The sequence below is a fragment of the Camarhynchus parvulus genome, chromosome 15 (genome assembly GCF_901933205.1).
Source record: "Camarhynchus parvulus chromosome 15, STF_HiC, whole genome shotgun sequence".
Lineage (NCBI taxonomy): Eukaryota > Metazoa > Chordata > Aves > Passeriformes > Thraupidae > Camarhynchus > Camarhynchus parvulus.
Window position 1 is genome coordinate 3633878 of NC_044585.1, and position 23454 is coordinate 3657331.

The 23454-nt window shown below is 51.8% G+C and overlaps 1 protein-coding gene across 2 annotated transcripts in view; it reads left to right on the plus strand.

The window, feature by feature from the left end:
• The first annotated feature begins 2868 nt into the window (after nt 1-2868).
• MSI1 (musashi RNA binding protein 1) overlaps nt 2869-23454 on the plus strand; it is a 30299-nt gene continuing 9713 nt past the window's right edge. The window contains exons 1-9 of one of the 2 annotated variants that reach the window (XM_030958674.1): nt 2869-3135; nt 3396-3436; nt 3562-3643; nt 3757-3841; nt 8546-8587; nt 10247-10339; nt 20429-20477; nt 22477-22559; nt 23177-23294. In XM_030958674.1, the coding sequence (XP_030814534.1) occupies nt 3077-3135; nt 3396-3436; nt 3562-3643; nt 3757-3841; nt 8546-8587; nt 10247-10339; nt 20429-20477; nt 22477-22559; nt 23177-23294 (652 nt within the window). In that variant the 5' untranslated portion in view covers nt 2869-3076. The remainder of the gene's footprint in view (nt 3136-3395; nt 3437-3561; nt 3644-3756; nt 3842-8545; nt 8588-10246; nt 10340-20428; nt 20478-22476; nt 22560-23176; nt 23295-23454) is intronic. The other variant, XM_030958673.1, reaches the window with a different exon arrangement.

Consider the following 23454-nt stretch of genomic DNA (forward strand, 5'->3'; position numbering starts at 1 on the left):
TTGCATCTTCAGCACTGTAATGCAAGTGTTACAAAAATCATTTCAATTCCAGTTAAAATTTGTTTATTAACTGTCCAAACTAAATGAAAAGCAAAACTTTCCATGGCTCCTGACTGCCAAAACCCCCCAGCAAGAGACAGGTCTCCAAGACAATCTCTCCCTAAGCTTTATATGATGAAGGAGGAAAAGAGGCGGCTGCTCTCCCTGACCCTCCCCTAACCTCCACTTTTTGGAACCTCCCTCTCACCATGAATAACTCCAGTGTCTGCCACTGGTGCTGGGCAGAGCTTTGCCAATCATCCTCCTCAGCAGGAAGTGGACATGATTTTGATAGTGTCACTCTACCACACATGAGACACTGAATAGCAGCAAGAAAACTGAGCAGTTTTGTTAATCTCCCTGGTGTTTGGCAACCTCTCAGCAGCAGCCACAGAGGCACTACAGCTGTCTGTCTGCAGCCCCAGCAATACAATGCTGCATTATTTTATATTCGGCAGATCATCTTTCCAATCATAAGGTCTGGAATGTTTTATATGTTTACTTCTCTGTGAGGAAAGCTTCCTACTGTCACTAATCAGCGGATTTTTCAAGACCCACTGTTCTGTGCATTACAGAGATAAATGAATTGATACTTACAAAGCGCTTGGGGGTCCTAAGGTGGAAATACAAAATATCATGTGTATGTTTTGGAAACAACTTTGGAATCAGTTACATGGTAGGTTACTGTGTCATTGCCAGTGATGCAAGTCCAACCACATCCTCCACCCAAATCCTCCTGAAGGCTCATTTTTTTCCCTCTGGTCTTCATAGATGTTAACTCACATTGATCCTCTTCTCCTCTCTCCAATATTATTTTGGTGGAGAAAAAGTAAATAAAATAATAAACATTTTTAAAAAACAATTAAGCATTTTAACAGTGTCCCTCAGAGTGTTCAACTTGTACTGTCTTAAAAATAACATGTTTAAAATTATAGTAATGCACTGGTAGCGAGCCAAGAGATGTTATCCTTTAGTGAGTCCAATACTGAGCTCTTGTTTCTTATTTTTTTTTCTCTTGTTTTTAATTAGGATTAGTAGTGTGCCTAGGTTGGGCAATAATGGAACATAAAACCTGTGCCAGGTGACTTGAAATTGTTAGTTAGTTCCCCCTTTAAAGTATTTGCCCTCCAAATGGGAGAGAGCAGGTGCTGGGAAGGAGCAGTACATCACTGAGTTTGGGCAGTGTGGCAGGTGGTTCTGGTAGCCCAGCTTTGTCCAGGTTTCTCAGGAGGTGCAAGGGGAGATGGCTGGGCTGCTGCCCTAGCACCGCTGCTTCCACTGGCTCTACACTCCTGCCCGTCACTGCCAGCTGCAGTACCACCTCTGCATGTCATTATTTATATTTCCCTGCTGCACCAGCCCTGCTGCCTCCCAGGGCACCTCCACCCAAAGTGATGACTTCAGCCCTGTGGAATGAAGAGTGGGTTATTCTGGAGAAGCAGCTCAGCCTGGACCGGTGGCAGCAGGAGCTGGGATGCTGCATAGCTCAGTTCCCAGGGGCAGCTACCGAGGCTCTGGTGATGAGTGTGTTGCTGTGCCCAAGCACAGGGGCAGGACACAGGGTAGGATCCTGAACCAGCTCAGGAAATGGGGGGGGTGAATGGTGGTTTGGCAGAGCTCATGGGCAGAGGATGAATTTAACTCAGAGTTGCAGCCCATGTAACAAAAGATACTGTTGCACAGTATTGTTATACCAAAGGTGTAGTGGTTCCTCTCCAGGAAGGAGAGGCTGTGTATTGGGATGTGGAAGAACTGTCGAGAGAGAAGGGGAAGAAAGGTCAAATGAGGATGGCACTGACCTTAACTGTCAATACCTTGCTTTAGGCAGTAAGAGGGTACAGGGGGGACCCATGCTGGAAGGAGCAGAGCCAGGGATGCCTGTGGGACTTATCTGGCATCAGAGTAGCATATGCCTGGAATCCAGTGATACCCTCTTGACATGAGAAAGGGTCACAGCACTGTCACCAGAGGTTTTGAGCACTGCTCTGTTCTGATTTTCCACAGATGCAAACAAGTGCCTTCTCCCAGAGAGATGCTTGGTACAGTCAGGCAAAGTTTCAGCTCTCCTCTTGACTCCAACTTTACAGGTACTTAATTTGTTCCTTGCTGAGCTCCTCCAGCCACTCGGGCTAGGTTGCCCAAGAGCAGAGGCAGAGTGCACAGACCTGCTCGAGAAGCAGCATGTGAATGAACTTGTGTGGCAGTGGAACTCGAATGGAGCTCGGCACGAGTCTGTCAGCCTCAATGAGTAAGAAACTGCGCAGTGCCTTGGGGACCAGCCTACCCCCTTCCCAGTGAGCCGCGGGCAGAGAAGAGCGGCCGGGCTGTGCATACCTGGTGCTGCGGGGCTCCGCGGTGCCCGGCAGCAGCTCTGCCCCGGGTCCTGCAGCCTGGGCACTGCCGTGCGGGGCAGCGAGCGGCGAGGCCGGGAAGCCCCTGACCCCTGCAGGGTCCCCGTGGGCTGCCAGGGGACACGGAGGTACCAGGGCTCCGAGAAGGCGCCTCGACTCCCCGCTGCCCGGCCGGGATCTCGGGGTGAGCAGGGCAGTCCTGGTCCCGACCTGGAAGCGCCCTCGGCGGCGGCGAAACACCGGGAGGAACAGGGCCGGGGTCTCCGGGGTCCGCCGCAGCGAGCCCGAGCGCACCGGGCCGGGCCTGGCTCCGTCGCCCTTTGTCCACCGCCCCGGGGCAGGTGCGGGCAGCGCGGCCGGGGACAAAGCGGCTGCGAGCTCCGGGGCTGCTCCTGCCGCCGCCGAGCTCGGAGCCGGGCGCTCTCCCCCAGCGCGGTGCGGGCGCGGCTCCCGGCACTCGGCCCCGGTGCCGCCGGTGGGTTTTATGCGCAGGGCGGCCGGCGGGCCGGCGGGGGTGGGAGGAGCCGGGCAGGTTGTGCCCGCCGGGCCCTCCTCCCTCGCTCCCTCCCCGCCCGGCGGAGAGGGGTCGGGGGAGGGGGCAGCATGGCCTGTCCGTCCGGCCCCTTTTCCAGCGCTCATCTGCCCCGGGAGTGCGGCGCCGCTCCTCGCAGGGAGAAGAGGTCCGAATGGAGACAGACGGCAGCCAGCCCGGCCTCGCCTCCCCGGACTCCCCGCACGACCCCTGGTACCTCCGCAGCGGCCGCCACCGGCCACCCCCACCACCCCCCCCGGTCCGGCCGCGGCCGCCCCCTCCCCCGGCCCCGGCCGCCTGGCCCGGGCAGGCGCGGCGGCGGCGGAGGCAGCGGCGGCGGCGGTGCCGCTGCCAACATGGCCGATCCGCGCCCTCCCCTCCCCGCGCGGCCCCGCCGCCGCTGCCGCCACCCCCGCGGGGTGCCGCGGCCCCCCGGCGCGGCCCCGCTCACGGCTCTCCCCTTCCTCCCGCAGCAAAATGTTCATCGGGGGACTGAGCTGGCAGACCACGCAAGGTGAGCGTCGCGGGGCCCCGCACCTGCCGCCGGGGCCGGGGGTGGCGGAGCTGGGGCTGAGCCCGGGGGGGGTGCGGCGAGGCCGGAACGGGACGGGACACCCACGGTGGGTGCTGTACTTGCAGAGGGCTTGCGGGAGTACTTCAGCCAGTTCGGCGAGGTGAAGGAGTGCCTGGTGATGCGGGACCCGCTGACAAAGAGATCCAGGTGAGAGGCCGGGCCCGCGCCTCCCTTCGCCCCCGCCGCGGCCCGACCGCCACTTTAACCAACTTTCTCTCTTCTCTCTGCATCCCCTCTTCTGCCCGGGCTGCGGGGCTCAGGGGCTTCGGGTTCGTCACGTTCATGGACCAGGCTGGCGTCGACAAGGTCCTGGCCCAATCCAGACATGAACTGGACTCCAAGACGGTGAGATGACTTCTCTCATCTCAGGGGTGCATTTACCGGCGGAACGGCTGTGCTCGGAGCAGCCGTCGATTGTAGTGTTTGATTTCCAGTTAGAGGTTGTAAACTATTGATTCCTGATACGGATCGATCGTTCCCTTCTCTGTCCCACTTGCCGGCGGGTAGCTTAGCTGCCGTCCGAGCACAGGGCTCACCGTGTGCCGATTCCTGGTGTGGGTCTGTGGATCCTGGTGATGGTTTTCTTCTCGCTCGTTGGTTGTAAGGCCCATCTCAAGGCCCATCCCGGCAGTGACTGTAGCCTTCTTGGAGCTGGGACACCTGAACGCGTTTGGGATGAGGATTTGCCCCGGGAAATAAGATGTGGCTGTGTTCCGAGTAAGGGAAGCCGCCCTTTCATCCTGTGTGCTGCTGAGCACTGATCCCTCCTCAGGAGTGCTGTTCCCCAGCACCCAGGCCCTGCTTCCCTGGCCATGGTGGCCTGTGCATCCCCCCTTCCCGGCAGAGAGCCCTCATTCTGTGCACCCCAGAGACTCTCTTGTGGTCTCCCTAATGAAGTTTTTGTAATGGTCGTGGAGGTTCAGGACTTTGTTGTCTCAAAGTATGGCCAGTGTCTGCCCGTGTGGGCTACCACCAGCTTCTTGGAGTGGCTGTGGCTCCAGCCCTCACTTTGCAAGTCTGGGTGATGAGGACCCCCAGATGGGCCAGCAGAAAGATTTGGTGGCTCACTGGACTAGTGGCGTAAGGTGGTGGGTCCTGCCTTGCGAATCTGTGGTGCTCAGGAGATGTGCAGACTGTTTTGAGGGGTGGGGGTGAGATGTCTGAGTGGGAGGTCCCTTTTCTTTAGTTTCAGTGACTTGCCTTCCCCTGAATTCCTTTTCCTTATTGCTGCCCCGGGGTGAAGGTGAGGGTAGGGACGGGGGAGTGGCGGGGGCTGCAAGGGGATGGCATGGTGAGGGGGCATGTTCTGGCTCCGGGCAAGGGCTGCGGCTGCTGACGAGTCCAACTGCAGAGTTTTATTTCTTGCACTGCGTGGCCCAGGCGTCCTAGTCTTTATCTTGGCAGAAGGAGAGGGCGGGAGAGCGAGACCCTCTTTCTTAGGGTTTACGGCATGAGTTGCAGCAAGATTTATGTCTGTTCCTGTTTAACTGCCTGGATCGCTCCCTTTGATGTGCACAGGTCCTTCCTCCCCACGGGAGCTCCTGGTTAAACCCACCCCAGCCTTCCTGGCTGAGGCTTGGTCCCCAGGACTCCTGGCCCTCCTCCTTCCAGGAGTGATGTGAATTTTGCTCTGGGGGGTGGGTTTACAGTAATGTCTTTTGAGGAGGGCCCAGGGTTTTCTTTTTCTCTCTCTCTCTTTTTTTTTTTTTCACTAGCCTGTGTAAACACAGTGTCTGATCAGCTAGTCCTGTCATGAGTCTGTGGGCTGGCATAGACCCCTCTTGAAAAGGCAAGTGATGGATGTTGGTTGTAGCACTAATCCTGGAAGTGTTTCAGGGCTGGGAGCGAGCTGAAATCCATGCTGTCCATTCTCCTCCCCAAGCTGCCACTGCCGGCTGTGCGGCCCCGGGTGCAGCCCAGGCGGGCAGGAAGGGACCGTGGGCGCTGCAGGAGAACAGAAGGGCCTCGTGGCCATTGAAATTCCCTGCTGCATCTGCTCCGCTCACCCCGCCGGCACGCACAGAGAATGGGGACAGTTTCACCAGGGCCTTCTTTGTTAGGAACTTTGGTCCTCTTCCCCCTTCGTTCCTATTTTTTGTTTGGTGCAGTTTTCAGCTGGGTCAGGTATTTTGGGGTGTTTTGCCTCGTGAGAGGTTGATCTTATGGGAGCACATGGAATCTCCATATGACTTTTCCCTGCTGAGGTGAAAGGCTTTGCTGTGAGTCATGGGTTAAATGACACAAACTTATCTAAATCTTAATTTAGAGTTTTATGAAACTTTGCAGGAAAAGGCCTGGTGTCCTGTAAGGACAGCCTTCTCATGGGGCTTGGTGTCTCCTGGCAAACAGCATTTGATAGACAGTGTCTGCTCAACTTGTTGCTTTATTGTCTTCTGATTCTTCCTACCCTAATGAAGGTGGTTGGCCCAATTCTTCAGAGCAGCCTTGTTCTTTTCAGACTCCTCTTGTTTGTAAGCTAGATAGCAGACTACAGGGTTGTTTTTGAAAATACTTGATATGAGAATTGGCTTTACAGTCTCAAGGTAAAAGATTTGCACGACTTTGTAAAGCTGCAGCTGGCCGCTGCCTTGAGCTGCTTCTTTACGCGCTCTGGGAAGAGCACTTGGCAGTGCTGGGTCATCCCGTTGTTTCTTTGTTGCCATTGTTGAGTTTTTGCTGGGTTTGTCTTTTGTGGTGGAGGGAGTGATCTGCAGCTCCCCTGCAGTGCAGACCAGCAGGGCAGGGGTAGTGACAGAGGTACAATGAAGAACAAACCCGGACCTGACGTCTGGCAGGTCCTTCCCAGCCTTCCCTGTGCTTTGGGACACTGATACCAGCTAGGCTAACACAGCACTTAGGAGCTCTGAGCTATGAAATGGGGCTGTATGTGGCCTGAAGAACATTACTAAGGACCTGGCTGGCCTGTTGGTACACCTGCAACTTCAGTGGGATTCCTCATTACCAAAGTCTTTTGGGGTGAACTGGAAGCAGTTCGAGCTCAGGTGACTTCCATTCACTGCAGCCTGATCTGGGGTTTTGTTTTTTGGATACAATCTGAGCAGTTCTGAATGCTCTTAGCAGATTTCTATCTGTGTTTGTAAAAAGGATCCATTACGTCAGTGGGTGACACTGAAACACAACTCCTCCAGGGCTATTTGTTTTAACACCAGAAATGAGGGAATAAGGTACCGGTGCCTTTGCTTTAATTAGGAAAGACTCCAGCAGCCAAGGAGCAGTCCAGTTTGAGTAACTTGAGTCCGGCACCGAACTCACTCCCCTCTGCGTGTTCCCAGGGCTGTGCCTGCAATCAGTCACCCCAGCCTCCCTCTACCTGCAACAATAGCTGGTTGTGCAGAAGAATTTGTGAAATGACTGCCTGCTCTCTCCAGCCAGGAGGACACGTTATCTCTGCCCAGTTGATCACACTCAGGGTAATGAGAAAATGAGGCTGAGCTTAGCATTGCTGAGTATGAAAGCATCTTATTGGCAGGAGCTGAATGACACTGGCTGAGAAGTAAAAGACAGTAGATTATTGTTTTTGCTTATTATCTGCCATCAACCTCCTGGTCTCCTGCCGTCCCCTGTCCTCAGAATTCGCTGTGGGTGTCTGCACTAGCCAGGAAGCAGTGGGGAGGGGGGGGGGTGTGCCTGGGGAGGGGAGGGCCTGGATGGTTCCGATGCCCCAGGGAGGTACCGGAGGGTATGCTAATCTGCCGGCGCTTGGAGCTTGGGGAGAGAGGTTTATTTTTGAATTTATTTGTGCTCTTCAGTTTTGCCTGTGTTTACCTACGTGCTGAGTTTATTTATGTTGTAAGCTGTGAGTCAGGATGGAGGTGGGGAAGGCAGTGAGAGGAGCTGGTGGAAGGGCAGAGGGGGGCCAAGCTCTGGGGCTGTGAGACAAGTAAAAGGATGCGGGACGGGAGGGCAGCCAGGCTGGAAAGCTGAACAAAGCAGTGAGAGGAGCTGGAGAAACACAGCTTCCTTTTGGAGCTGCTGGGCTGATGGGACAATGCTCCAGCCTACCCTCCCAGCTGCAGCCTGTCCAAGTGTGGGGATGAGCCAAACCTGCCTTTACCACAGGTCTTTGTAAGCTGATTTGTAGGTCTGGATCATCCCCGATGTGATGTAACTTTACAGGAGTTCCTGTAAAAATAGGCTATAAAGAAAGAAGTGGTGGCTGAGGAGCAGAGAAGGCTTTGTGGGTGTTTGGCTTGCAGCTGCATTGGTGTTGTCCCAGCTTTTGTGGTGGTGCTGGTGGTGGTGTGAGGCCGATGTGGGCACGCGCTCATCCGTGCTGAGGCCATCAGAACACGCGGCACCTGGATGGCAGCGCGGGCCCGGCTGCTCCGGCCAGCAGCAGGTTTATAGGGAAGCTGAACAGGCACAATGGAGGCTCAGCCCGCCGAGGGAGGGAGGGAGAGAGGGAGGCATCACGGCTTTGTGTGCAGCGCGGCCTGGGGAGAGGGGCAGCACGATCCCTGTGGCCGCAGCCTCCGCAGCCGCCTGGCCTGAGCTCCTCGGGTTAATTTGTGCCATCCTGTCTGCTCTTTTATTGCTTCTTTTTGTCTGCTCTTCAGTCTGTGTTTGAAGGGATGAAATGTTTGGGGGTTTGTGCGCGGCTTCTTTTCTGTCTTGTTACTACCCAGATGAACTCTGTAGTTGTAGGAAGAGTGAAGGGTGCAAGCAAAAAAGGCAAAAGAAATCACTTTTAATATGAGGCTGGTGATACAAGGCGCCCAGGGGCTGGCCAAGCGGGAGGGCGCAGCCCAGCCTGTTAATCCCAGCATGTGATGGGCTTTCAGTGCATCTGCCCAGTGCTCAGCTGGAGATGGACCACTGCATGCTGGGACTTGTAGTCTCCCTGGATTACACTTTACCAAGAGGGAAAGATGTTTGCAGCCAGCTTCATTTTATGAACCTCAGGTAGATTCTTTGGGTTTTTAGCAAGGTGCCACATGGACAGAGACAGCTGCACACATGGAGGAAACCCCGTGTCTGTAAATAGGCAGGAAAAATGTGTTCACCTGTTCTTCCCCACATCTCTTTCAGATTGACCCGAAGGTAGCATTCCCTCGCCGAGCACAGCCCAAGGTAAGCACTGTGGGCAGCCCTTGTGCTACAAGGGGCAAAATTTGTGGTGGTGAACCTTGTCCTTCTGTGCAAGGTGGCAATGCATGCAATGGAGTTGCTCGCTGGGGTTTGCTCAGGACTCACCTGGAGCACAGTGCTGGGAGTTTGCATGGCACTGAAGGAACCAGGAGGCCCCTTGGTTGTACTTCAGGGTGTACTAGATAGAGCTGGTGGATTAAATGCAGCCCAGGGTGACCTTAGTCCTTCCAAGGTTGCAGACAACAGTCAGAAATTCCAGGCCCTTGGAGATATGGAACAGCTCCATGCTGTGATGTGACACAGGTGGAAGAGTGTTGTGTGTGTGCACCTGTGTGTGATGAATAGGTGTATGGCAGGGAAGGGGAGAAGGATTTCACTTTGTGAAATGCCCTTGTGTGCTTCAGCACTGGAAAAGGCAAAAGGAGTTTGGTGTTGGATCTTACCTACTAGAGGCTCTGGCACTAAAATGCACAGTGGCAGGAACTTTTTCCAGGTGTGCAGCTAGAAACTTTTAGCTGAGGAGCCAGCAGCATGCTGGAGACTGCCTTTAGACTTCGGGTCTTCCTTTAACTTGGCTCTTGGATGTGAGTTTTAAAGTTTAGAGTCTGTATTCCAAGTGCTGTTAGGGGTGAAAGAGCTGGGGAGAAGCTGTGTTGAGAAGCAGAGAGGAAAGAGGAGACTGGTGCTGGGAGGGAAGTAAGGGGTTCAGGCACTGAGAACAATTGGTGAGCAGGTATCCCAAGTAACTGGAGCCAGGAAGCACATGGTAGGAATTGGGTTAATTCCATTAAGCAGTTTGGTGACAGAAGGTGCTTTAGTGTTAGAACGGGCTGCTCTCCAAGGCAGGGAATTGCTGCGGATTAGCCCTATGCTCCTTGGGGTAATTAGGACCATGTGTTCCTCTGAGAGCAGGGGTGTAGCCAAGCAGCTAAGGGGAGGATGCAGCTGGAGAGCTGGTTCAAAGGATGTCGGTGTGCCTGAGCCTGGCAGCCATGGCCCCTCTCAGGGTAGTTAGTTTTCTTCCTTGTCCCAGCTGTATCAGTGACAAGTGGCACAGGGATCTTGGCTTTACCTTCTTGCAGAGGCAAAAGAGATTTAACTGGGTGTTGACTGGGCTCCATTTAAGTGACTGGAGAATGGTAGTGAAATGAGGCTTATTCCATTTCAGACTGGAAGACTGTGCAATTTGTGGGGTGGGAGGGCAAAGCCTGGGGAACCTGCCTGTGATGGCTTCCTGCCACCCTGGGAGCAGAGCAGGCACCTCCGGGGCTGCCTGGAAGAGGCTGGCTGTGCAAAGTGGCAGGGCTGGGGAAGGGACAGATGTGCCCCACACATTTGGGGTGGTGTCACAGTGCCAAGGGAGTGGTGGCAGGTTGGTGAGGGAAGAGGCTGGTAATTGTCTGATGAGGAGGTGGTGGCTGGGTGCTGGCACGTGTGGTGGGCTCTGTGAGGACAAGAGCATGAATTTAGTGTGGGACAGATCTGCCAGCTGTGTTTGGCCAGAGGGCTTCAAGAAGTTGGAAGCCCTGCAGCAAAGGGAAAAGCACTTCCCGGCAGCAGAGGGGAGTTAGTGGCCTTTTGAGTCTCGTTCTCTGCTCGCTCTGGGTTTATTTGGTGAATTCCTGTCCTTCCCTTTTCCAGATGGTGACCCGAACGAAGAAGATATTTGTGGGTGGTCTGTCTGTGAACACTACTGTGGAGGATGTGAAACAATATTTCGAGCAGTTTGGGAAGGTAAGTCTCTTGAGTGATGTTGGATCAAAGCTGTTGCTTCTGGGGCAGAAGGAGTTTTCTGAACTTTTGTGGGGGTGGGATTAGAAGCTTGAGTCTTTTGCAAGGGTTAAGTAGATTAAAGGTCAGTTACAGATGCTGGCTGGCTGTAATGTCCTTGTAGGGGCTACAGCCAGTGACTCCTGCCCTGTGGTGATTTGAAACAGAGTTTATCCTTGTTCCCAGAGTTGCTAGGACCTCAGCTATGGGAAATTTTTCCTATCCAGAAGCCTCTTGTGGCTCACAGATTTGCAGTTTGTTCAAATGCTGGAGGAAGGTTTGTAGACACTCCTAAGAGAGTGGCTGCTTTATCAAACCTCTGATTTTAGCCTGTTTCTAACTCAAAACCTTGTGATTTATTTTTCAATAATCCTTTATTAAAAATAAGTCTTTTAGTCCTGAAACTTCTGCTGAATCTTGGGCAAGTGGTGGTGTAAGTTTTGTATAGTTGAAGAAAGTTTGGCACTAAGGCTGTCCCTTGTGTTGGTCTGGCTCTTCTCTGGCTGGTGGTGGCTCAGAGAAGGGTGGGCTACTGTGGCTGGAAGTCACTTGTGCCATGGTCCATGACAGCCAGGTGTGTGAATTGTGAGATCCATGACAGCCAGGTGTGTGAATTGTGAGACGGGACCAAATCTGAGCATTGAAGGGAGCTCAGTTGTGACCTTTCAGCTGAGGAGGTTGTCAGCATCTCCAGGAGTGATATCAGCAGGATCAGACTGAAGGATCCCAAGATTTTTAATGGGATTAGGAACCGAAGGGGATCATCATACCCAAGTGCCGAGCGTGGTCACCTCTGTGGGCAGGACATTGTCACTGTTTCACTGTTGTTCAGTGGAGTTGTGCTTAGGTTTGCTCTTTGGGGCAGGAAGTGTTGGATTCTGCAGCTCTTGGAACCTTCCTGCCCAGTTAGGAGGGAAGAACATGGTTTGGTGGGTGGTGACCCAGCCAGAACAAGTCTGATGGAAACATGGTCATGGAGGGAAGTACCATGGAAGCTGCAGTGTGGGGATGAAGGCTTGGTATTAATTTTCTTTTGAAATTTCCTGCAAAAGGGTGATATCATGTTAAGGCACACTAATTAGTGAAAGGAAAGGGAGTTTTGTAACCAGATTTGCCATATTGCTGAAACTTTTGGGCAGAAAGTTTGGGACAAGTATCTGCTCAGAACCTTCATTCAGCTTCTGAAGGCAAATTTGCATGTCCTGATGTGCAAAATGGGAGACTGTTCACTTCTAAGAGAAAGCGGTCGGATATTCTTGTGTTTGCCAGTTGGTAGCTCTGTGTGCTTTAATTTTCTATAAGAAATAGGCAAACTCTGTTGTGTCCCCAAGAGTTTTTACGTGGTATCCTCAAGGGTGCCACCACTAAAGGTGGTGGTGTTCATGTGTCTGTGCAGTCTGAAGCCTGTTTGACTTGCAAGTTCTCCTGTGCTGCTGATGGATGTGTTTGATAGGAAAACAAATTGTCTTTGGCATAATCCCCTTTTAACCTTGACTGTGTCCCTGCTAATTCAAAGCAGCATGTCACAGGGCACTCAGTCTACAGGCAGTTACAGTTGCTCTAGTCTGAGCAGTCCTTTCCAGCTCTTTTGGGGTGCTGTTATGTTTCTCTTGTTTAATGGTTGTATGCTGAGAGGTGTTCTGATGTCAGGCAAGGACTGGTTGTGTGAGACTGTTTTCTGGAGTGGGCAGGAGGGAGAGTTCTGCACAGCAATTCATTTCTGAAGAACCAGTGTCCTGGACAACATCCAGAGCTTCAAGTTTGTGAGAGGCTGGAGCAGTTGTCCCCTTGGCTCTGGGGAGGTTCCATAGGAGATGTTAGGACTGGTCAGATTGACTTGCTGTTTTCAGGGCAATTTTCTGACTCATCTGTGTACTTCAGATGAGAGACTCTTCAGAACTCTTGTGTAAAGCATCGTTCCTGGCCTGTAACCATCTTCCAGACTGAGCCTCAAATCATTCACCCATGGCCAGGAGAATTGTTTCTTGAAAGATTCTCTACAGCAGAGAGCTTAGATGGGCAGGATCAATGGGAAGGTGCATTTCAGAGGAAAGCCTTGTGGCCTTCACCTCTGGAGTTCTGAGCTCTGAATGTGCTGTTGTATGGTTTGTAGGGCTAAGCCTGTTGCCTTCAGTTTCAGCTATTACTCAGGGAAAACATGATTTTGATGCACAGTCTCTTTTGGTGGCTCTTTATGATGTGCTTTGTGATTTCAGAGATCTCCTAGAATCCCATCTTTACAGGTGTCCCAGACACCACGAGTGGTCTTTATCTCTTTGATTTATGGCATCTTTAAGTGAGAGGTGCTGAAGCTCCAGTCATGGTATCCTCATCTCAGAAAATGTTTTTTCACTAAGACTTTCCAAGTCATTTGGGTCCAGTACTGCTTCTGGAATTGTATCAGGACTGTGTGAAAAGCAGTTGTCAAGGATGCTCTTGAAAGCATTTCTTTAGAGGACTTACCCTATTAGGAAAGAGCTTTGTAACTATTCCCTTCTCTTTGAAGTGGCCCCACAGTTACCAAGGACATGGCAGGACAAAAATTGCTCCTCTTTCCTTCTGCCTGTCCAAGGAAGGCATGGAAACACTTAGGATCTAGAGAGGAGAGAGCTGAGAGCACCAGGTCATCCTGTCTTGATTGCTCAAGATGCCAGAGTCCGAGGGGTGATTTTTAGTCAATTGTTGACAATCCAGTGGCAAGCTGAATTTGGATGTTGGCTTTAGGGGGAGATCATGCTCTGCTTCTGAGGACAGGGGAGTCCAGGCTGCTGGATGGCTTTTGCATGAAGGTTTGTATGTCACCCTCAGGCCACAAGCCTGTGTGTGTCTCAGATTTGCCACCATTTAAAGTCTTTAAATTAGGATAGTTGCTTTTGAAAAATACATTTTAGCCCAGACAGAAAGTATGTACATGCTGAAGGAATTACAAGAGGAAGTGCTATGGCTTGCAGAACAGATGAGGTCAAATTAGATTATCATAATGTTCTCTCCAGTTCAAATCCGTGAACTGCAGCTCACAAGCCTACCAAGGTGGTTGGTGTCAGTGCATCTCAGGTCAGAAGCAGCACACCTCCTACGTCCATTAGCAGGAAAAAAATGGAACTTTAGCTGGGCTGCAAAGGAAATGGTTTTCTATTTCATTAGACAAAAGTCCCAAATGTGATTTTTCCATTTTGGCATTTCTGCTTTTTCTTTTTGGTTTGTTTTGTTTTGTTTCCTTGCTGTGTCCAAAACCTTCTCTCACCTTTGTAAAATGGAAGTGGCAAAAAAAAGGTGAAAATGTGTGAAAAGGAAATCCGTGAGTATTACTTAGTGATAAAGCAAGAGAGAGAGAGACTGGCACCCCAGTTCTTCATATCAAAATACTTGGTTTTAACAGGCACAAAAGGTGAAGCTTCAAAGAGGATCCCAAATACAGTGTGTCTCTGCTTCAAAGAGGAATCATTTTGGGGTTTTTTCCCTTCCAAAACTCTGACTAAAATATATGGGCTGCTGTTTTCCTGAGAAAGAAAATACAAAGGTGTTTGGTTTTTTTTAGTACAGAGAGAGAGACTGAAAAGTAATCTCAAGCTGGCTGTGGTTTGTCAGGTGCAGCTGTGAGGGCTTTGAGCATAGTGGGATCTCTAGGAAACACCTCTCTGGTTCCAAAACTTGAATCTCTCTGAGATCCAAGCTCAGGCCATGCACATGCTTTCTAAAGGAGATTATTTTTTCAACTGTAGGACAGAAGTCCTGGAAAGACTTTTGTTCACAGTATGTGTAGCCAAGTACTTTGGCTTAAGTTGGATGGTGTTGAAGATCTTTAGACAGCAAAAAGAATTATTTCAACAGCTTCTCTAGATTCAGGCTGGCTACCACCCTCACTGAAACTGCAAGAGGAAGAGAGGAGGAAAGTGTCTTGCAGCTACCACCTCAGGCACAGCTAGTCTTCTGTCTAGTTCAACATGTATGAGAATGCCAGAGGAGCTCAGGTTGCAGCTTCCTCCTTTGCTGCTTCAACCTGTGGGAACATGTTGTTCTGTATTATTTTTGGGGAGGAAAAGGAGTTGTCCATCAGAATAATTTCTTTGGACTGTTGGATCTCTGATCTTGTAAGCAAGGTTATTTGTTTCAAATCAAAACTGAAAAAACTCAGATCATCTTTCTAATGCAAGAGTTGGTCTGATGAAGTCTTGTAGTAGAGAAGGTCATATAAATTGCAAGATAGGAGCAGGCTTAGAACAAATAAAGTCATTTTATCATGGAGCATATCTAAACTGTGAAATCTTTGCCGCAGGATGTTGTTGCTAAAATTTACATAGGCTCCAAAATGATTGGGCAAATTCATGGAAGGTCTTTTAACATACACAGACACCCCTTTGAATTCAGAAAATCTCCAAATCACAAATAGCTTGGATGGGGATGTAGTGTTCTGGGCTCTGTGGTAATATCCTTGCCTTGTCTTTATGTTCTTCCAAAGTTGTCTATTGGTTGGTATCTTGGGAGGTTTTGGGCAAGGCAGAGCTCTGCTCTAACTTGATGCAGCTGGTCTTTTGTTTGTCATCAGGAGAGGAGCTGATCTTAACAGAAACTGGAAGTGCAGAGGTCCTGGAAGAAATGGGGCCTGCACCTGAATCAGGTTTTTGAACTCATGGTTTTGTTGTGTGCTTTTACATTTGGTGAAGCAGCAGTGCAGGAAATACATTCCCAGTGACGTCTTTGCATGACTCACTAATCAGTTGCAGCACCAAGGGTGCTTGGAAAGTGCTTAAAACCAGTCTGCATCTCTCACTGGGCCTGAAGTAATTGTGTGTGGATGAGTCGGCCATGAAAGCTCAGCCTCTCTGTGAGGCATCTCCTGCCCAGAGAGAGAGATCTCCTCTCTAAAAATACCCTGGAAGCAAACAAGAAAAAAGATCTGGGGTCTGAGGAGGGTTCTGACCTTTAGGCTGCCATCTAATACTCCATCCAAATTCTGGACCTGAGAGGTCCTGAGGTCTCTCTGGGGTGATGGCTGTTACTGTTGCAATGAGGGAAAATCACAGTATCAGAGGTGCTGTGAGGATCAGGTGAGGGTCTGTAGGTCTGTCACAAATGCCTCTTCATATACTCCTGCCAGAAGAATGGGGTGGTTGACTTAGGTGTGTGAAATGAGTTTTCCCTGCTGACTAATGGGAAAACCTTCAGATACTGATGGCAAACATCTTTAAGGAAGACTTGTTTCTGTGCTTACAGTAGCCATGATTTTCCTCACTTTGGATTGGGAGAATGTTAATTAATTAATCCTTAATCTGCTGCTCTCTGGAAATTTCAGGGATCAAAGCTACTTGTCAACCTGCTGTGGATTTCCAAACTGGATTTTGGATTTTCTTCCACAGATCAGAGGGCAATTTATGTAAATTCTCACACATAACATGGTTGCTGTGAACAGATGGGGAGGGGAGGAGAAGGGGAATCTGATCACCTCTCCTGTGGCAGTAGGCAGTTTGGCCTGTGGTAACAATGCCTCTGGAACAAAGGGTTCTCTGTGCTCCGCATCTGGTAGGCACATAGCCAAAACCACTCTAGCAGTAATGGTCATTCAGGTCTTCTGGGGTTCACCTGATATTTGCCAGGTGCCTGTGTGACAGCGGGCAAGGACACCTGGACAGGCTGTTCTGCTCTCTGTGGCATGGAGCAGGCTCTGTCCCCTTGGCCAAGTCTCATTCCCAGAGTTCTGCCAGTGAGTCTGAATGGCACAGCATACCTGCTCCCTGGAGCCAGCCTCTTGTCCATGCATCCTCCTCCTGGAATTGGCCTGTCCTGTTTGTGCAGCTGGGAGAACCTCATGGGCTTGTTAATGCTGCCTGTCTCTTGACAGGATGGCTGAGTGGTTTCTGGATAGTTTGGTTTCTGTTTTCTATATGGAAGCTGTCTCAACAGTTATTATTTTTCTGCCTAACTTTAGTACAAATATGTTGCTGTGATTCCTTCTAGGACCACCTCAGACATTTTTTTTTGCACTTCAGGTGGAAGATGTCCATCTCCACAAACCCTTTGCTCTCAAAACGACCAACTTTCAAAATCTACCTTTGTGAAAGTGCACCCATATTTCCTATCAAACTGGTATGGGAAATTATTATTTTATTAAATCTGCATGAGGATGTCTTTGGCTTCCCCATAGCAGATCAGGAAACAGGAAAATTGAAAGATATTAGAGTGGAATTAAACCTCTGAAAACCCCCAGGTATTTTGGCCAAGGCTGGATGGATCATTTGTAATTATGGCACCTTTAAATGAGAGGTGCTGAAGCTTCAGTCATGGTATCCTCATCTCAAAAAGTGGTTTTTTCAGGCAGACTTTTTCCTGTAATTTGGGTCTAGTACTACTTCTGGAATTGCATTGGGACTGTGTGAAAAGGAACTGCTGAGGATGCCCTTTTAAAATATTTCTTTAGGGGACTTACCCTCTGAGGAAAGGGCTTTCTCTGAGTGAACTCTGTTTACTCTTCAAAGTGGCCCCACAGTTTTTTAGCACCTGGCAGGGCAAAAATTGCTCCTCTTTCCTCCTGCCTGTCCAGGGAAGGCACAGGAACACTTAGGATCTAGAGAGAAGACAGCAGATTCCTTAAGCTCAAGGAACCAGGTTCCTAGTGGTGATTAAGTCAATTGTTGAGAATGCAGTGGCAAGCTGAGTTTGGATGTTGGCTTTAGGGGGAGATCATGCTCTGTTTCTGAGGACAGGGGAGTCCAGGCTGCTGGATGGCTTTTGCATGAAGGTTTGTATGTCACCCTCAGGCCACAAGCCTGTGTGTGTCTTAGATTTGCCACCACTTTAAATTAGGATAGATGCTTTTGAAAAATACATTTTAGCCCAGACAGAAAACATGCAAAAAAATCACTCCTCTTTTTTCCCCTTCTTATTTAGGGAAGGCATAGGAACACTTAGGACCTAGAAAGCAGGGAACACCAAGTCATCCTGTCTGATTCCTCTAGCTCAAGGCACCAGGTTCCTGGGGGCGATCATTTACAAGAGCACGTAGTGCCAGGACAAGGGGGCATGGCTTCAAACTGAAAGAGAGAGAGAGAGTAGGTTTAGATTGGCTCTTAGGATGAAGTTGTTCCCTGTGAGGCTGGCGAGGCCGTGGCCCAGGCTGCCCAGAGAACCTGCGGCTGCCCCATCTGGGGCAGGTTCAAGGCCAGGCTGGAGGGGCTGCAGCAGCCTGGTGGAAGGTGTCCGTGCACAGAGCCGCGGGGCTGGAGCGAGGGGATGAATCCCTCGGGAACGCCGGTTCGCCTGTGCTGGGGTGCCGGAGGCCCCCGTTGGGTGCCCTCCCGAAGCCCATGGCAGGCCGCGGGCCCGGAGCGCTGCGGGGCGGCTTTGTGAGCCGCTAATCCGGGCCCCAGCTGCCATGGCGGCCGCGTTGCCATCGCGACGGCCCCGCCGGCGGCCGCCTTTGTTGGGGCCCGGCGCGGCCCAGCCGGGAAAGGCCCAGCGCGGAGGGAAGAGCGGGGGTGGGGGATTGCGGTGGTTCAGCACCACAATAGCTGCCCACGTACGGCCGGTGGTGGCTGTGGAGTCGGTGCAGGCAGAGCTTTGGCGGGTGCTGGATGTGGTGCCTCAGAGTGAGGGTCTGCCCAAGTTATCCATGGCAGGAGACAGATGTATGTATGTATGTATGTATCCCCTGTAGCCAGGGTTAGGGGGATCTGGGCCCTGCTTTACCTCACAGGTGTGTGCTGAGACCACCCAACTGAGCCCACAGGCTGCCTTGAAGGGAGACATAAAGATGGTCATGTGTAGGTTTTAATGGCAATAAAATATATCAGTTACAGCCATATACAGAGTTGAAGCCCTGGAGTTGTGTGCATACACACACACATATATACATACACACACTTATGTACTGTATAAGATTTAGTTTTTAGCAGGAAATAGCTTTCAAATAGAGTACATGTGTTACAATAAATATGCCTTTGCAAGGCAAGTACATTTTGGAGTGCTAGGTACACGTCAAAGCAGAGCCATAGGAAAAAGTGCAGAAGGAGGAAGGCTGCAGCTCTCCTCACAGCATACAGTGTGATTTGGGATGAAGTGGTTGCACATCTTCTTTCTCTGAGTGCTTGAGCACTGTGGCAGTGCCCAGTCATTGCCTGGGATATTGCTGTGCCAGGAGTTTGTGTGGAAGTGCAGTGGGCTCTGCAGCTTGGAGTTGCTCCTGCTTCCCAGGCTCTGCAGAGAGGAGGGCTGGTCAGGCAGTGTCAGCAGTGGGCCTGTGCTCATTGACACTAGTTTGTTTTTTTTTCCCTCATGCCCATCTCACATTGAGATGGGTTTGTGGTCTCCAGCTACCTGAGCTAGGAGTGGCACTGCCTCAGAGTGCCTTTGACACAGCTTTCTCCCAGTGTCTACTGGGGAGGAGAACAGCTATTTCTCCAGCCTTTTTGTGAACTGGATGGGAGAATGGATCTAGATTTTAAAACGGGGAAAACTGGACAATAAAACCTGTTGAACTTTTTTAAGCCATGCTGGGTTTCCCTCCAGCACATCACAGTTGTGCTGTGCCTTGAAGGGAAATGGTGCAGATGTGGGAGCAAGTGGCGATGGGGAATGACAGCATGAGGAGCTGCCCTCAGCGCCCATCTCCCTAACTGTGTGTCCTGGGAAGCTGCGGAGGAGTTGCTTCGGGTCTGTGTTGAGGCTTATGTCCCCTGTGGCTCCAAACTGGATGCTTGGCATGTTTCTCAGGTGTTTGTTTACTTGGCTGAGGGAGGCCGAGCCAGGATGGTAAGTGTGTGAGATGAGCAGGAGCCAGGTTGTCTGTTGTCACCTGGAGTGGATGTGTTAGACAATGCCAAGGGCATCAAATATGATCCCTGTCTGCTTATGATGGTACTGGAAATGTCAGTAAGGGCTCCTTCCATCCACCTGGCCCTGAGGTGGAGCTGGATGTCCTGGGGGCCTGAGAGTAGGAGCCTCTCCCTTCCTGCCTGGGGTTGTGGGGTCTCCAAGGGCAAAGCCCGTGGCTGTCTGTGCCAGGGCATGGGCACCACTCTGCCCTCTCCTGTGCCCGTTCAGGAGGAGGCAGCAATGCAGATTCTTCCCGGGGCAAGGCAAGGGAGTAATCCTGTAGAGCTGGGGGCGTGCAGGGCTCGCTGCTCAGGGAGGGGCTGTCTCACATGGAGAAGGAGGAGGGCCAGGGCAGCTGCTGGCCGGAGACTGCTGCCACCTCCCCTGAGCACTTGCACGTCCAGTTTCATAATCGGATTAAGGCAGTGGTATTAGAGGAGGGATGGGTCAGTGGGACAGGTTTACACTGGGGCTTACACGGAGGGGATTGAAGTGTATTTTTTAACCCTGCTCGGGCTGACCTGTGGAGTGGATGCGGCTCCGCAAGGCAACACCCGCGGGAAGATGGGGGAAAAAGTGGCACCAGGCGGTGATGTGCCGGGGAGGAGAGCAGCCCCAGGCCGGCTGGGGGATGGGCTACGGCCGCCCCTCCCCCCGGGAAGGCAGCCCTGCTCAGGCCTTGCAGTAAATTTGCTCTAATTACAGCCTCCAGCAGTGGGAAACCTCACTTAGAGGAAAGGCTCCTCATGGGGTGGGGGTGGGGGCACTTCCCAGCTTTCCCAGGCAGGCTCTGTTGTCTGAGGCCTCCGCTTCCCCCACCGCTGGGAGGCCCCTTATTCCTCTCCCCTCTCCAGCTTTGCTTCTCTGCCCCCCTTTGATTCTCCTCTCCTTTGAGGCTGGGATTTGGGAACAATGCCCTCCCTGCTCCTTGGCCCCCAGGCTGGAGCTGCAGGCAAACAATCGGGGTCGCTTGCTGCCAGGGGCTGGGCCGAAAGGGCTCAGCCCAGCAGCACCTGCCCCGGGCTGGTGGGGGGACCAGGACCATGCTGGTTGTGGCTTGAGGAAGTGCCTGGTGTGATAGCTTATGTGTACTGCATATGTGTGCACACCCTGTTTCCTTCTTGGGGACAGGATGTCTCATCTTGATCCCCTCAGGTTTGGGAAAGCCAGGGAAGCTCTGAACAATTGTGTTGGAGGATGCTTGTTGCAGCAGTAATAATCTGAATGCAGCCATTCTCTTTGCAGGTGGATGATGCGATGCTGATGTTTGACAAGACAACCAACCGACACCGAGGTGAGAGCTGTCTTCTGGCCCTAGGAGGGGTTACTGCAGAGGATTTGCCTCCTGCCTTGCCTAGGGAGGGGTCGGTATCCCAGCAGCAGAGGATGCAGGTCGCAGCTGCTCTCTATCTTGCCTCCAGTCACCCCATTCTTTTGCATCTGCATCTTTTACCAGTGGCCCTCGCAGCACAGAGAGCTTTTGTCCAGTGCGTTTCCTGTGCTGTAAACTCGTCGAGTTGCAGATATGTGAGAGGAGACGGCCCCCTCCTCTGCATGCTCACCTCCGTGGCTCCAGCCTGCAGTGTGTGTCTTACCTTGTCCCGAGTAATCTGAGCTCTGGGAAAACTGACACGAGAGCCTGAAGAGTGCCTGCTTCTCGCCCCTTCCTCGGCCTGGAGCCCACTTGTGCTCCCAGGTCACCTTTTCTTACCCAAGTCCTGCTGGTGGAGTCTGGTTACAGGATGGAGCAAGGCTGTACTATTTGTGCTATACAGACCCAGCCCGTCCATGGGCATCCCTGCCTTCCTGGTCAGTCCTCAGGCCGACTACCTGGTGGTGTGGCAAGGCTTGACACTTGCATCCAACTTGGAGATTTAATGGCAACAGCTTGACCTGCAAACTTAGCTTCAGCCTCTTCCCAGTCAGGGTCAGTAACAGCCTATGCTGGCTGCTTTCCTGTGTGTTGTTTGAAGCACTTCCAAGCACTCCTGCCCCCAGAGCAGCAAGAGAACTCTCTCTTCTGCTCTTGCTGCACTCTGTGCCCTTCAGATTTTTACTTTTTTCTAAAGCCATTAAATCTACTCTGACTGCCAGGCCTCGGCAATCCTAGGATGTTCTTCCAGCTTCATCTTGAAAGGGAAGAAGCATTAACCCCTGTTCCTCCATGGGTGCCTGCCAGTCACTGGTCCAGTTAGAGCTGTTGGGCATTTTGGGAGGCAGCAGGGAGAGCTGCTAGCCACTGTGTCAACAGTCAGGGGCTCAGCCCAGGGCATAGTAGGCCTGGTGGGGATCTGATGGGGCTCAGGACTGCTTTTGACATTTTTCTGCTGAATTCCTGAGCTCCTCTGCTTATGGATGTTGAGGTGAGTGGTGTGAATCTACCTGGGCACAGACAGATGGAGGAGTTTATAGCAAGGTGTTTCTGGCAGTGTGGAGAAAAGGTGAGGTATGGGCAGTGGATTCCTGTCTGCTTTTGAATGTTATTTTACAGCGCCAGCTCTGGAATTGGCCAGCTCTGGAAAGCGGAAAGTTCTGCTTAATCCCAGCTTGCTTGCACAGCAAGCTCTAAGACATCCTCCCACCTGCCTCAGTTCTCCGGAAACGGTTGCAGTCAGCTTAGAGTTCAGTCTGCCCACCCGAGCTGGGCTTTGCCAGAACTGTCAGCAAAGGGGTTGGTGAGAGAAAGGAGGTGCGAACGTGGGCCAGGGGCCAGGAACACGCTGTCCTGTCTTACCCCAGATACAAACCTTACTTTGGTGAAACTTTGCAAATCACTGTGCCTGTATCTGCCTTGCTGTGTGCAGCTGCACTGCTGATTTGTGCCTGCTCACACGAGGCTTTATGGCCAGTGCCTGCGAGGGAGCTGCAGGGTGTTCCTGCTGGTGGGGTGTGTTTAGCGAGGTTGGTGATGTCCTGGCAAGCAGCTGTTGGTTTCCCCACCGATTCTTTGTGTGAGCATCTGCCCAGATCCTCCCCAGTGTTACCAGCCATGTGGTTTGCCTTGCAAATAGCAAAGTTTAAAAAAACCCAAAGAACAACAAACCTGGGTTTGAGACCAATTGGGTTCAGAGTGGGTGGGAAGTACAGGATGAGTAGGAGAGGAGAATCTGTAAGAGGACAGTCCTGTTCTTGTGCATAAAAGTAGAATTTGCTGGAGAGGGAAGATGAGTGACAGCTGTTTTCGAAAGGGCTGATTGTACTCTCCTTTTCTCCTGCCAATAAAAAAGGCTGTGAGTCGAGAGTTCAAACTGTGAGAGGTCTGACCTGATCAGGGAGTTTTGCTTTTTCTTCAGGATTTGGGTTTGTCACATTTGAAAGTGAAGACATTGTGGAAAAAGTATGTGAAATTCACTTCCATGAGATCAACAACAAAATGGTGAGTGTCTGGGGCAGAACCTGGGGGAGCAGGGACAGAGGTGTGGGAGAGGCAGGGTGCGAGGCACTTGGGTCCTGATGCATCTTCTCTGCAGTGGGGAATCAGATTGAGTCTTTTTCCAAAAATCACAGCAGTCAGTCTGGGGAAGAAACTCACTGTATGGGGGTGAGCAAGCACAATACTGAGTTCTCAAGGAAGAGAGCTAAACTAAACAAGGAATTGTACTGTGCTTGGAGTTTTTGAATTTATACTAAACCTTGTAGTGGCCTGGGAGGGGCAGGTTTTACTTTTATTCAGAAATGAGGAAAATTAGGCTTTGAGGCTCTGGTGCAGGGTCAGGTAGAACATCAAGGGCAACATCATGAGGAGAAAAGCAGTCTTGGAGCTCCCCATTGCCTGTGGTGGCTGCAGAGCAAGAGGGAAGGCTGGCACCATGTGGGCTGGGGACAGCAATGCCAGAGAAGGGCAGCAGGGCAGGCTGACAGCGGTGGCTGGGGTGGGACGTGCTGTCACGCAGGCAGCCCTGCCTGACCTGCCTGTGCTCCGTGGCTGTGTCCTGTGACAGTCTGTGATCCAGCCTGTGACAGGCGAGCCTGATCCTTACTTTCCTGTGGCAGGTGGAGTGTAAAAAAGCTCAGCCGAAGGAGGTGATGTCCCCAACGGGCTCTGCACGAGGGCGGTCCCGAGTCATGCCTTACGGGATGGATGCCTTCATGCTGGGGATCGGCATGCTGGGTAAGCCCCGGTCAGCTCTGCCGCGCTCCCCCCGCTCCCGGCCGTGCCAGGCAGCAGCTTAGAGGTTTATTCCGGGAGCGGCGGGGCGGCCAAGGGCAGCGCTCCCCGTGCGGGGCCGCCGGGACCTGTTCGCGATCGCAACTTGCCCTCTGGTGGCACC